The sequence below is a fragment of the Bos javanicus genome, chromosome 16 (assembly GCF_032452875.1).
Source record: "Bos javanicus breed banteng chromosome 16, ARS-OSU_banteng_1.0, whole genome shotgun sequence".
Classification (NCBI taxonomy): domain Eukaryota; kingdom Metazoa; phylum Chordata; class Mammalia; order Artiodactyla; family Bovidae; genus Bos; species Bos javanicus.
Window position 1 is genome coordinate 66,222,017 of NC_083883.1, and position 14,554 is coordinate 66,236,570.

A 14,554-nucleotide genomic window follows, 5' to 3' on the forward strand; every position below is an offset into this window, starting at 1 on the left:
TAGGGCAAAGCCGCAGCCCTTGGCAGCCGCCTGCTTGGAGAGGAGTTTTGGAACTGAGTCCTGTCTCCGCTTCTTCTTGTCTCATATTTCAGTACTGTTTCTTTAAACACTGCAGTAGGTTGACAGAAAGGATTTGAATGCTACTAATTCAGTATCTCTCAAAGTCTTCTCAGATTTGGATCAAATGGACTTCCTCTATCTTGCGACATCTTATAGTTTATCTTTATTAAATTGGGTAAAGTTAGCAAGGCTTCCTCCAGGCCCTTCACAAGCCTCAGCAGTGCAGTCCTCTTCCCTGCCCCACCCCCACTCGACCCCTCTGAACACACATGTGCATGCACGCGTGTGCGCGTGCACACACACACACACACACACACACACCATGCTCTTCCACACTCCAGTGTCTTAGCTCAGGCAGTTCTTTACATTTGGATGATGCTACTATCCTTTCAAGCCTGGCAAGTTTCTACCAAACTTTAAGACGCTACAAAATATCACTTCTTCTTTTAGTTCCTGCTTTTGCCCGATCACAATTTAATCTATTTTTTTGAATTCTGCATTGCCATAGATTCCTGTGATATGTTTATCATGGTACTTAATACATTGTATTGTATATGAGATTTAAAAAATGTCAGTACATCTCTCCCATCTCCTTCCTTCCCAAACAGTGTCGCCTCTGATAAAATATTGAGTCATTTTTTAGAACCTACCAGAAATGCATAAACTAGCCTATGTTCCAGCTCACTCCCTCCAGGCGAAACTGGAGTTGCTGGAGTTGCTGGCTAGAGGGCCAGAGGAGAAAGATGGAGGACTTCCCAGCCTTCCGAACTCAGTGGGTCCCATCCATGTGCTTCCCTTCCTCTGAAGGTTTCTGAGATTCCAGAACGTTAACAAACCTAGATGGCCTTTCAAGTTTATATGTGGCAAGCAGGAGCGCTCAAATATTTATCAGAATAAATAAAGAGAAATGTTTTATCTCCTCAAAATGTCCGGCCACATGTTGTGCAGGGCACAGGCCTTCCAACCCTGCTTTCCTAGCGCAGGTTGAGATGAGAATGACCATGCTGTGTTTCGTCTGCAGTGCCTGGTCGCACCCCCATCCAGTAGACTGAGGCAAGAAACACTGGGGACGCGGAGACACGGGCTTCGTGTTATGCATTCTGATCTGGCGCTGTCTTCTTCCAGGTGCACCCATCTTGACCGACTCAGCAAGAAGGTGGATTTTCCCTGCGTCTAAAGAAAAACAACATGTCCCCGTGCCTGTAGAGATGATTTGCAGTTCAGCCCGGCGGAAGCTGACCGAATGAGACTATGGGCTGTGCCTCCGCCAAGCATGTTGCCACTGTTCAAAACGAAGAGGAAGCCCAGAAAGGGAAGAACTACCAGAACGGAGATGTGTTTGGCGGTAAGTGCCACTGAGCTTCATTCTTGGCCCCCTTGATCTAGGCCTTTCATGTTCGCAGGAGTGAGTAACTTAAGTGTCATGGTGGTATTCCATTTGACAGGGGGAGCGGGTAAAGGGCCGATGAGATATGAGAAAAATTGATACAGATCTTTTACACTGGACAGTTTCATCATAATTTATACCTGGAAGACTTTGAGGAGGACCATGGAGGTTTTATACACAGCTCACATTTAAATCAAGCTTTGCAGAACTCATAGGACTTAGGTACATCGGACAGTGGCCACAGGTGTTCTGGTCCAGAATTGTGGGACTGAAACATGAAGGTCCAAGGCTGAAGATTTATAACTGAGGGAATGTGGTGTTTCTTGGAGTTTATTGTAAGTTTATGTGAATTACAAATCCTCGGATCCAAAAATACAATTGCAGTGAATTTAGACATCATCTTTTAACCATCTCTGATGATTCATAGTGAGTTGAGACTGTGCAATGCAAAGGTCACAAAGTGCCAGCCCATGGCCACATCTGGATTTTCTTTGGCCCCCAGAGAATTTTTAAAATAAAATGAAAGACAACTTTTAAAAATCAGGATGTTCCACACAAAACCCCAGATTTCTTGAGAAGATCTAGCAACACAGATTTTCCATTTCCTGAGGCAGCAGTTGGTGGGGTGGGGTACAAATTCCCCACTCAGTCAGGCAATGTCTCCAATAAACTGCTAAGCTTTCCCTGTTAATGCACAGCAACCCCAGTTCACTCGCCAGTGTTCCGTGTCTGGCCATTCACAGGTTTTGAGTTTGCCTCATCTTGAGTTTGTCAAGATCAGTGATTACCCCGATGAATAGTAGCTATGTGTTTGTACCAGATTCCAGTTAGTCAGAGAAGATGAGACTGTTTTTGCTGAATTACTATAACAATAATTGCCATTAACATTTGCATGGCACTTTTATTCATAAGAGCACTTCTTCATCTCTTATTCATTAAAGAATCTTATTGAAACAATGTTTACATGTAAACAACTCAAGTTGCACTATTCAGTCTCTATCAAGAGCTTCTATGGCATTTTAGTCTCTAGCCTTTGATCCGTTGCAATGGCTGCTTCAGTTCCCTGGGGAAGAATTGGGAACACTGCGGAAGGGATAATGCTCTATTACAAGTAGACTCTTATATACGGAGGAAGAAGGATTCCCTTTGGTTTGTTTCAAGGAGATGTATTTGTTGCCTGGAACAAACTTGCTTCTAGTGGTCCCTACCTATAGAACCAAGAACTGTGAGGTAATATATGAGCATCTTAACGCATTATTGACCGGAGACATATCACTGCGTTTTTAGGCGGTAATACAATAAACATCACTGTGCAAAGTTGTTAGAGCTTAAAATTGATCAAGGTTCTTTATACAACTTGACTGTCATTATCATTCACATATTGCTCCGTTAGGTTTTTGTTCCAACCTTGTGTATATCATAAACATAAAATTTTCACTAGATCTGATAGAGTGCCTGATAAACTATGGATGGAAGTTTGTGACATTGTACAGGAGACAGGAATCAAGACCATCCCCAAGAAAAAAAAAATGCAAAAAAGCAAAATGGCTGTCTGAGAAGGCCTTACAAATAGCTGTGAAAAGAAGGGAAGTGAAAGCAAAGGAGAAAAGGAAAGATATACCCATTTGAATGCAGAGTTCCAAAGAATAGCAAGGAGAGATAAGAAAGCTTTCCTCAGTGATCAGTGCAAAGAAATAGAGGAAAACAATAAAACAGGAAAGACTAGAGATCTCTTCAAGAAAATTAGAGATACCAAGGGAACATTTCATGCAAAGATGGGCTCAATAAAGGACAGAAATGGTAGGGACCTAACAGAAGCAGAAGATATTAAGAAGAGGTGGCCAGAATACACAGAAGAACTGTACAAAAAAGATCTTCATGACCCAGATAATCATGATGGTGTGATCACTCACCTAGAGACAGACATCCTGGAGTGTGAAGTCAAGTGGGCCTTAGGAAGCATCACTACGAACAAAGCTAGTGGAGGTGATGGAATTCCAGTTGACCTTTTCAAATCCTGAAAGATGATGCTGTGAAAGTGCTGCACTCAATATGCCAGCAAATATGGAAAACTCAGCAGTGGCCACAGGACTGGAAAAGGTCAGTTTTCATTCCAATCCCAAAGAAAGGCAATGCCAAAGAGTGCTCAAACTACTGCACAATTGCACTCATCTCACGCGGTAGTAAAGTAAATGCTCAAAATTCTCCAAGCCAGGCTTCAGTAATACGTGAACTGTGAACTTCCAGATGTTCAAGCTGGTTTTAGAAAAGGCAGAGGAACCAGAGATCAAATTGCCAACATCCACTGGATCATCGAAAAAGCAAGAGAGTTCCAGAAAAACTTCTATTTCTGCTTTATTGACTATGCCAAAGCCTTTGACTATGTGGATCACAATAAACTGTGGAAAATTCTTCAAGAGATGGGAATAGCAGACCACCTGACCTGCCTCTTGAGAAACCTGTATGCAGGTCAGGAAGCAACAGTTAGAACTGGACATGGAACAACAGACTGGTTCCAAATAGGAAGAGGAGTCCGTCAAGGCTGTATATTGTCACCCTGCTTATTTGACTTATATACAGAGTACATCATGAGAAATGCTGGGCTGGAAGAAGCACAAGCTGGAATCAAGATTGCTGGGAGAAATATCAATAACCTCAGATATGCAGATGACACTACCCTTATGGCAGAAAGTGAAGAGGAACTAAAAAGCCTCTTGATGAAAGTGAAAGAGGAGAGTGAAAAAGTTGGCCTAAAGCTCAACATTCAGAAAACTAAGATCATGGCATCTGGTCCCATCACTTGATGGCAAATAGATGGGGAAACAGTGGAAACAGTGTCAGACTTTATTTTTGGGGGCTCCAAAATCACTTCGGATGGTGATTGCAGCCATGAAATTAAAAGACGCTTACTCCTTGGAAGGAAAGTGATGACCAACCTAAACAGCATATTAAAAAGCAGAGACATTACTTTGCCAACAAAGGTCCACCTAGTCAAGGCTATGGTTTTTCCAGTGGTCATGTATGGATGTGAGAGTTAGACTATAAAGAAAGCTGAGCGCCAAAGAATTGATGCCTTTGAACTGTGGTGTTGGAGAAGACTCTTGAGAGTCCCTTGGACTGCAAGGAGATCCAACCAGTCCATTCTGAGGGAGATCAGTCCTGGTTGTTCATCGGAGACACTGGTATTGAAGCTGAAACTTCAATATTTTGGCCACCTGATGTGAAGAGCTGACTCACTGGAAAAGACCCTGATGGTGGGAAAGATTGAGGGCAGGAGGAGAAGGGTACGACAGAGGATGAGATGGTTGGATGGCATCACCGACCTGATGGACACGGATTTGGGTGGACTCCGGGAGTTGGTGATGGACAGGGAGGCCTGGCGTGCTGCGGTTCATGGGGTTGCAAAGAGTCAGACACGACTGAGCGACTGAACTGAATATTTTCAAAAATGACACACTGAAAAATTTTGAGCAAAGAGGATTTTTTCGGTGAATTTTATGCAGATACTTTCTCCGATTATCTGAGTGACATATGTACTAAGTGTCTCAGAAGATCATAGTTCTTCAGAATATGGTTCTGATTCAAATGATATAAATATTAGACCAACAAAACAACAAAAAATACTTAGTGATTCATTCTGATACAGAAAGTGAAAAATGAAACCCATGGTGCTGGAGAATGTTCCTTTGCCTCTACAGAAGAGTAGATTGAAGACAACATTTCACAAAAATTAGTAGACTTTATAGGTGTGTCAGTTCTAATTATTGAATGAAATAACCTGTAAAGTGTTAGTTGGAAAAACTTTCGACCAGGCCCACCCTCCCCCCCCAAAAAAAGACCACCAGCTGCAGTGTTAGTTTCTGCAAAAATCTCCTGGTCGATAATGAGTTAATAAAACTAGAATCCAGATCTTTGAAACCACACCTTCTGGGAAAACTGCTCGTAGGATCTAGAGTTATTACTGTCACTCTCAAAATTGAACTTTTAAGAGGAAGTAATTGAATGTCAGAGATTTGTTTAAACCAGCTTCTTTGTGAGATTCTGTGTCATTGTCGTTTTTGTGATTAGAGCCACCACTTACGGAGCTTCCACCATACGTCAGACAGTGAGAAGCCTTTGCATTCAGTTTCATGTTGAATTTTCACAACAATCCTGTGAAGTCTGTGCCATCCCAATCTTACAGATTTGGGAGCTGGAGCACAGTGAGACTAACCGGTCCAAAGCTGCTCAGCTACTAAGTAATACAATCAGATATCTCTGACTCCAAAGTCCACGAACCCTTTTCAGTGTCGTGGCTACCTCCTATCCGTCTTCCATTCTTTACTGTGAAAAATTATTGACTAGCTGGTACATGATGTATCAGACCCTTTGCTAAATGCCATGGAGGATAAAGAGATAAGCCTTGCTGTCTAGAACATTATAAGAGGATGAGGAAGTGTTATGAGGCAGAATAAGCCAAATACCAGAAGAGGAAAAGACATACATATCATGATAAGAGTCAGAGGGATGGAGAGACTACCTTAAAAGATGGGATCAGAACAGATTTCTTACGGAGGTGACAGCTGAAATTGGCCTTAAAGGATGGAGAATCTAAATCTGTTGGATAAAGGGTGTAGGAAGGAACTGGATGAGGAAAGGCTAAAGGTGATGTGACATGTTCACAAATTACAAGTAATCCAAAAAAAATTACAAAATCAAGTAATCTAGTTTTTTTTTTAATTGAAGTATAATTGCTTTACAAAGTTGTGTCTGTTTCTGCTGTACAACAAAGTGAATCAGCCATATGTGTGTATATATATATCCCTTCCCTCCTGAGCCTCCCCCCATCCCCTCAAGTAATACAGTTTGAATGGAATATAAAATATAAGCGAGAGGAAATTGGTTAGAAAACTAAGTTAGGATTATATTATGGAGAACTTTTAATACTAAATCATAACCTGTAGAAAGATAATCTTAGACTTGTAAGAGCAAAAATTTAATGATAGTCTATATATATATATAACGGAGAAAGCAACAGTACCCTACTCCAGCACTCTTGCCTGGAAAATCCCATGGATGGAGGAGCCTGGTAGGCTGCAGTCCATGAGGTCACTAAGAGTCGGACATGACTGAGCGACATCACTTTCACTTTTCACTTTCATGCATTGGAGAAGGAAATGGCAACCCACTCCAGTGTTCTTGCCTGGAGAATCCCAGGGACAGGGGAGTCTGGTGGGCTGCCGTCTGTGGGGTCGCACAGAGTCGGACATGACTGAAATGACTTAGCAGCAGCAGCAGCGTATATATATAAAACCTTTTTATTTTGTATTGGGGTGTAACCGATTAACATACAAGGTCGTGTAGCTTCAGGTGATCAGTAAAAGGACTCAGCCATACATATATATGTATCCATTCTCCCCCAAATTCCCCTCCCATCCAGGCTGCCACATGACATTGAGCAGAGTTCCATGTGCTATACAGTAGGTCATTGTTGGTTATCCATTTTAAATATAGCATTGTGTACATGTCAGTCCCAAACTCCCTAACTATCCCTTATCCCTGTCTTTCCTCCCAGCAGCCATAAGTTTGTTCTCTAAGCCTGTCTCTTTCTGTTTTGTAAGTTCATTTGGTGATACTTAATATATTGTATTTTATTTTGCTTGGCAATGAAACCATCTAACCATTCATTTGCTAATACGGTTACAATTTTTATAACCAAGAAGACTTTCTGTTCTAAAGTATCGTGTGTAGTTTGCAAATGTTGGCATCTAATAAAGAAGGCTTGTATTAGTCAACTATTGCTGGGTAATAGACAGACTCAGGATCTCAGTGGCATTCAACAATAAGCATATCTTTCTTGATCACAAGGCAGTTGGTCAGCTGGAGTGGCCCTGTTCCATGTCTCAACTTCCTCCTGGGATCCAGGAGCCAAGGGGAACATGCTCTTCTTTTTCAGAAGGGTAAAAGTGCAAACAATACACATGATGCCTCTTAAGCTTGAACTTGGACTTGGCACACTGTTGTTTGCACCCACATTTTATTAGCCAAATTGAGTCACATAAGAGGGTTCAAAGACAGAGGGCAAAGAAGTTCATCTGACCATAGCACACTGATAGCAAGGGTGTGATTGTAGAAAAGGGCCAAGAATTGGGGCTAATAATTCAGTCTACCCCATGCCTGCCTAGACATTGCTGTCTGTGTGACTCCACACAGACCACTACCAAGTGCATTTAAGGTCTATGCCAGCTTCTCTTCATCCCCCCAGTACTCACAGGGAAGTTTTATTCACTCCAGCGTTCATCATCTTATTACTGTTTCTGATGTCAACATTTGTAGGTTTGTGGCATGGTGTTACATAAAGGAAGAATACAGCGCGAGAGAGAGCTTTGTGTACCAGTCAAGGGAGACAGTTTTCCTAGTCATTCCGGATTCTGGGAGTAGAATTGTCAGAATCCAGAGTGAACATCAGTACCAGTAACCTAGATGTTACTGAATGCTAGTCTGAATATGACAAGAGAAGGTCCTATCTGTTTCTCCACTTGGATTAGCTTGCAAGCAGAAGTCTACAAAATCCCAGTAGAATCACAAATGGTCACAGGTGAACGGTGGATCGGACTCACTTTCAGCCACTTGATATCTTTTGTCACCCATTGTTTCACTAATCTGTTATCACCCACAAAGGACCCCAAACTTAGCAGCACTGATTTATTATTTCTCCGGATTCTGTGGGATGGCTGGGATTCATCTGCTGTCTTTCTGCCAGGGCTCCAGTCATGCTTCCCTTGTGGCCCAGATGGTAAAGAATCTGCCTGCAATGCAAAAGACCCAGGTTCAGTCCCTGGGTTGGGAAGATCCCCTGGAGAAGGGAGTGGCTGCCCACTCCAGTATTCTTGCCTGGGAAATGCCATGGACAGAGGAGCCTGATGGTCTACAGTCCACGGGGTCACAAAGAGTCAGACACGACTGAGCAACTAATACTTTCAGTCACGCGGTTGCATTCAGCTGGGAGGTCAGCTGGGCTCAGCTGACCATGATGGCTTCAGATCTCTCTTTCCATCAGGCAGTCACATTTTCATGAGGCAGCTAGCTGCCCGGAGAAGAAGTAGAAGCTGCTAGCCCTCTTAAGGCCTGGGCTTGAAAGTCCAAGAATGTTAATTGTGCTGCGTTCTGTTGAGCAAAAGCAAGTCACAAGACCAACCCAGACTCAATCAAGAGAGCACAAAGGCTCTCCATCTCTTGAGTCTGACCCTACAGGCAGGGGAAGAATTGTTGGGAGCCATTTTTGGAGACCAGTTACAACACCCATTACCAAAGGCCATGAGAACTCATGACTGGACTGTATTCCATTCTGGACAGTTACATTCTGCTTTCTAAATCATGCCTCTATTTTCCACTGAATAGAGAGGCCTCATCTACTTTTTAAAAGCTTAATGTTTTAAAATGTTTGAAAATATTATTACCGCATGTTGTGGGAGATTTGACAAAGTCTGTGAAAGGTGGCATATTTGGAGATGGCTCTGAAGTATGTGTACACAGACACATTCGATCCTTTTCCTAAAAGTGTTAATTGAATTTTATAGCCTCTAAGGACTTACGGGGGAGCATTGATAAGCCTTGTGTTTTTACAAATGATTCAATTCAGTTGCTCAGTCATGTCCAGCTCTTTGCGACCCCATAGACTGCAGCACACCAGGCCTCCCTGTCTACCACCAACTCCCGAAGTTCACTCAAACTCATGTCCACTGAGTCAGCCATCAAACCATCTCATCCTCTGTTGCCCCCTTCTCCTCCCCTTCTCATCCCACCTTCAATCTTCCCCAGCATCACGGTCTTTTCAAATGAGTCAATTCTTCACATCAGGTGGCCAAAATATTGGAGTTTCAGCTTTAGCATCAGTCCTTCCAATGAATACTCAGGACTGATTTCCTTTAGGGTGGACTGGTTGGACCTCCTTGCTGTCCAAGGGACTCTCAAGAGTCTTCTCCAACACCACAGTTCAAAAGCATCAATTCTTTGGTGCTCAGTTTTCTTTATAGTCCAACTCTCACATCCATACACGCTGCTAAGTCACTTCAGTTGTGTCCGACTCTGTGTGACCCCACAGATGGCAGCGCACCAGGCTCCCCCATCCCTGGGATTCTCCAGGCAAGAACACTGGAGTGGGTTGCCATTTCCTTCTCCAATGCCGGAAAGTGAAAAGTGAAAGTGAAGTCGCTCAGTCGTGTCCGACTCTTCTCGACCCCATGGACTGCAGCCCACTAGGCTCCTCTATCCATGGGATTCTCCAGGCAAGAGTACTGGAGTGGGGTGCCAGTGCCTTCTCCACTACTGGAAAAACCATAGCTTTGACTAGACAGACCTTTGTTGGCAAAGTAATGTCTCTGCTTTTTAATATGCTGTCTAGGTTGGTCATAATTTTTCTTCCAAGGAGCAATCATCTTTTAATTTCATGGCTGCAATCACCATCTGCAGTGATTTTGAGCCCCCCCCAAAATAAGATCTGTCACTGTTTCCACTGTTTCCCCATCTATTTGCCATGAAGTGATAGGACCAGATGCCATGATCTTAGTTTTCTGAATGTTGAGTTTTAAGCCAACTTTGTAATGTTCATTTATATGAAGCTCTTTGCTCTCTGTGATATTTTGGTTATTAGGAGACCGAGCACTCCAAATATATGGGACAGAATCTCTATAGAATATTCCACCATCGAGGATCAAGTGATGGATGGGCATCTTGCCTTGTAGATTTAAAATAGGAGTTTGTTGACAAAGAACTTTATTACTGACATATACCTATAGACTTTCCTTCACTTTAAATATAGAGATATGTGCGTGCATCCATGCTAAGTAGTGTCCAACTTTTTGTGACCCCATGGACTGTAGCCTGTCAGGCTCCTCTGTCCATGGAATTTTCAGGCAAGAATACTAGAGAGTGGGTTGCCATTTCCTGCTCCAGGGGATCTTCCCAACCCAGGGATCAAACCCATGTCTTGCATCTTCTGCATTGGCAGGTGATTCTTAACCACTGTTCCACCAAGTTTTAAATCTAAAGTTGTGTCTCAATACCATGGCCCTTTCAGAAGTAACATCCAGACCAGGAAGTTCTATGTCCAGATTGGAAATTTCCTTCCCTCAGTGGTTGGGTCAGACATGAAGAATGGTCAGCAGATCTTCTGAGGTCATTCAGAGGACAGCTGAGCAGATTGCCAAGACCAGCTTGCAGAAAGCAAGTGACCAGCGGGCTCAAGTTATCAGAAACTAGTTAAGCAAGTTCTGAGGAAAGCCAAGTGCTTATTGGATTTCTTTCAACCGTCATTCACTTAAACTGTTAAAGTAGGTGCACAGAACAGATTCAGGCCTTATTAGGGAAATTTACATGTTAAACTTGAGATCATTATCTCTTCCAAAGCCCACCCTCCATGGGGAAAGCTGTTTAGTTATACTGACTTTCCTATTTGCATGAAGAGCACCATCATTCTTCCAGTAACGTGGGCTTTAATCTTGAAAAGGCTTTAAACTTGAGGCCCTTGTCTCTTCCAGTTCCAGATCTGTAAATCTCATTCTCCTAACCTCACTCTTCCTACCACCAGCATCGTTTAGGTTGTTGTAATCCATAACCCAGAATAGTGCAAGGTCCTCTGAACTTATGCTCCATTAGCCCTCTTTGTTTGCCTGCTTCTTTGCTTTGTTTTTAACTCTCCATTTTTTTTTTTTTTGCACCTGTAAATCGTCAGACTGTATCAGATTTTTCTAAAGTAGTCCTTTGTCCTTGTTAATTCTCCCACTCTAGAACTTTCTGTTGCACTCGGTTCTTAGACTGTAAAATCCTAAAACCTTAGTGAACATTCAAGACCTCTGAAGATGGCTTTTACCCTTTTACTCACTTTGGCAAACTTGTTCCATACTCTGTCCTTCATGTTCTATAGCCGGAGGGGACAACTTACCCTGTAACCACTTCGCACACCTCTGTGCCCCAGGTCAAGTACACTGTGATCTCTGCTTGGCATGGGCCCTTTGCCCACTTTCAAATGTTTAAATCCTGCTCTTTTTCCAAATTTGCGTGAAGCTTTTCAGATACCTTCAGAAAGAATCCCTTTCCTGCCATCCCAGAATACATTTTATGTACTTACATATTTGGTTTACTTATTTATATGTCTGATCTCATTATTTGTGTATGTGTGCCTTCTTATAAGGTTCTCTCTTACGAGCCCTGGAGGCAAGGACTTTTTAACCTTGAGAGGATGTGGGGTTCCAGAATGCCCGGAGCTGGAGGCAGACTGTTCAGGAACTGGGTTGGGCCCTGACCATGCCAGCTCCCTCCTTATGATGAGGTGGCCTTGACTGATTAAGGACCAAGATGGTCCTGATTATTATATATGTTCCCTTAAGTGAAAGCGCTTAGAGTATAAGAGTAAATTCTTCTGGAATGGTGGTATATAAAAGAGCATCAATAAAGCAAGAATCTGGCTGCTTTCTTTCACATGGGCTCTACACTGCTGTGTGGCTTCAGTTCTGGTCTGGTCCTTGGCTACATAAATTGAGAACATAGAACACGTGTGTGCATATGTGTGTCTGTATGTGTGTGTGAGAGAGAAAGGGCAATCCTGTTATGTTAATCTGTTACCTATCTAAAATACTGTTGGGTTCAACTTCATGGGTTATGGTGAAGATTAAATGAGGAAATAGATTTTTTGCAGAAATTTAAAGCAATTTACAACAGGTAATAATTTGCTGTTCCTTCCTGTAATAATTTCTGGTTGCATGAAGTGAAGATTAATTAAAGATTCATTGATCCTTGTTTGTTTGTGAGACAGAAATGGAGAGAATCATGTTTTAAGACTGTGCTATGCCTGGTGGGCTGACGTCTATGGGGTCACACAGAATCGGACATGACTGAAGTGACTTAGCAGTAGCAGCAGCAGTATCTAATATAATAGCCACTGGCCACATGTGGTAATTAAGCTTGTTAAATAAGATTAATTCTAATTGAGATATACTAAAAGTGTGAATTGGGAGTTGGTGATGGACCGGGAAGCCTGGCGTGCTGCGGTCCATGGGGTCACAAAGAGTCAGACACGACTGAGAGACTGAACTGAACTAGATAAGTATGAATTACATATGAGATTTTGAGGACTTAGTATGAAAAAAAGTATAAAATAGCTCACCAGTTTTCTTTGGATTACATGTTGAAATGATAATATGCAGAGTTAAATAAAATTTATTATTAAAATTAATGCCACTGTTTTCTTTTTATTTATTTAATGTGGCTGCTGGCAATGTTTAACTCACTGACACAACTCACATTATTTCTATTGCATGAAAGTGAAGTCGCTCAGTCATGTCCGACTCTTTGCGACCCCATGGACTGTAGCCTACCAGGCTCCTCCGTCCGTGGGATTGTCCAGGCAAGAGTACTGGAGTGGGTTGCCATTGCCTTCTCCAGAGGATCTTCCCAACCCAGGGATCGAACCCAGGTCTCCCGCATTGCAGGCAAACGCTTTACCAGTGCTAGTTTAAGTCGCTAGAAGGTAGTGTTGGTGTTTACAGTTTCCTTCCCACTCAAGTTTCAGTTTTGAAGTTGATTTATTATTGAATCGAAGAGGAAAGGGGTTCGACTGAGGAAGCAGCCGTCATTTTCTGCTTTGACTCTCCAGATGGGAGATACACACAGGTGAGGGCCCAGGAAAATCAGAGAGACGAGACTGGGAGCCAGCCTGGCAGATGAGGAAGAGCAAATTCTAACTTGCTCATCTCTCAGTGCTCATTTGCGGTAGTCTTTAGCTGCATCCCTGACACTTTGCTGCTGGCCTACAGAAGCTTCTTGTGCCTTCTGAAGTTATTTCTCAAAGATCATAGAGGACATCTTCCCCTCAACACACACCCACTTTTTTTTTCTTCAGTGAATGGGTAAAGAACCTTAAAAGCAAAAATGTTTGATGAATGTATGATAGAGCTGGATCACGGTCATAAAAGCTGAAAAAAATGTAAGTCAGGAAAGCAAGGAACCTGATCCTGGCTTTAACCACGGAAGATTCCAGAATGTCTTGTGCTGAGCCTCAGAAAGGTCTTAAAGGTGTTCAGTGCCCCTGGGTCTTGTGAAATGCTAGAAGTCAGCCCACCTCAGCTGGGAGTTTCCACCTCACACTTCCGAAGGGAAAGGGCTCAGGCCAGTGTCTGATTCAGAGAAGGTCTCAAAGTAGCTTCGTTTCATTTTCTGCTGTTTCTGGGCCCCTCTGATAGGTGCTTATCGCTTTGACAAGAGAGAGGAGACAAGCCCAAACCTTGAACACGTAAAGGATTGTGAGTTCCCACCTGCCAGCCGGGTTTCTTCCAGTACCCCACTTCCAGCATCATCTTTGACAAGGAGCCTCATCAGTGCCTGAGTTTCCTCATCTACAGTATAGAGATAGCAGTGGTATCCTTCACTCGGAGTTGTGTGGAGGAGCTAGTGAGTTAACGACAGAAAGCACTTAGAAAGATGCCAGGTGTCATTAGCAGTTGAGCATTGGTTGTACACAGGAGTAGACTGATCCAGCCTCTTCACTTTGGCCCCTCACCCACCTCAGAACAGACTGCACTGGAATGCCACGTGATGCAGAATTTAATCTAGCCGAAGAACAGTCAGTCTGAATTTCTGCTTGGAAAACGTTTTTTATGACAGAAAGTCTTGAAATGTGCTATACTTTCTATATTTAAAAAAAGAAAAAAGAAAAATCCAAGTGCTATTTTTCCTTCCCTTGCCAACCACATCATGAGCCCGTTCTTTTAATATTAGAAATAGAGGTAAGCTGACAAGTAGGACCGTTTGCCACTTATTGCTACGAAGCAGCCTGATTGCAAGATGAGGGAGCCTCTGAGTTCTCAGGTGCCTTCAGCAGGGACGTGCTGGCAGGGCCCTTGGAGGCGTCCCTTCAGTTTTGCGTCTGGAGGGTTTCTTTCAGTTGCTCACTTGCCCCTCCAGGTGCCTGGTCTTCTCTGTAACTTCCGGGAGCCCTTCCTCAGGTAGGAAATAAGACTGGATGTGGCCCTGCAGAAGGCGTTGGAGATGCTGCCCGGTGCTGCTCGGCCTCCTGGTACCATCCAGCGGAAGCACAGAGGACCGGAGCTGTCGGCAAGGCCTGTTCTCTGC

At 43.1% G+C, this 14,554-nt stretch overlaps 1 protein-coding gene across 1 annotated transcript in view; it reads left to right on the plus strand.

Annotated features, from left to right (window-relative positions):
• The window catches only part of C16H1orf21 (chromosome 16 C1orf21 homolog), a 242,193-nt gene that overhangs the window by 86,612 nt on the left and 141,027 nt on the right, over nt 1–14,554 (plus strand). The window contains exon 2 of the mRNA XM_061383465.1: nt 1,186–1,405. Coding sequence (XP_061239449.1) covers nt 1,312–1,405 — 94 coding nt within the window. The 5' untranslated portion in view covers nt 1,186–1,311. The remainder of the gene's footprint in view (nt 1–1,185; nt 1,406–14,554) is intronic.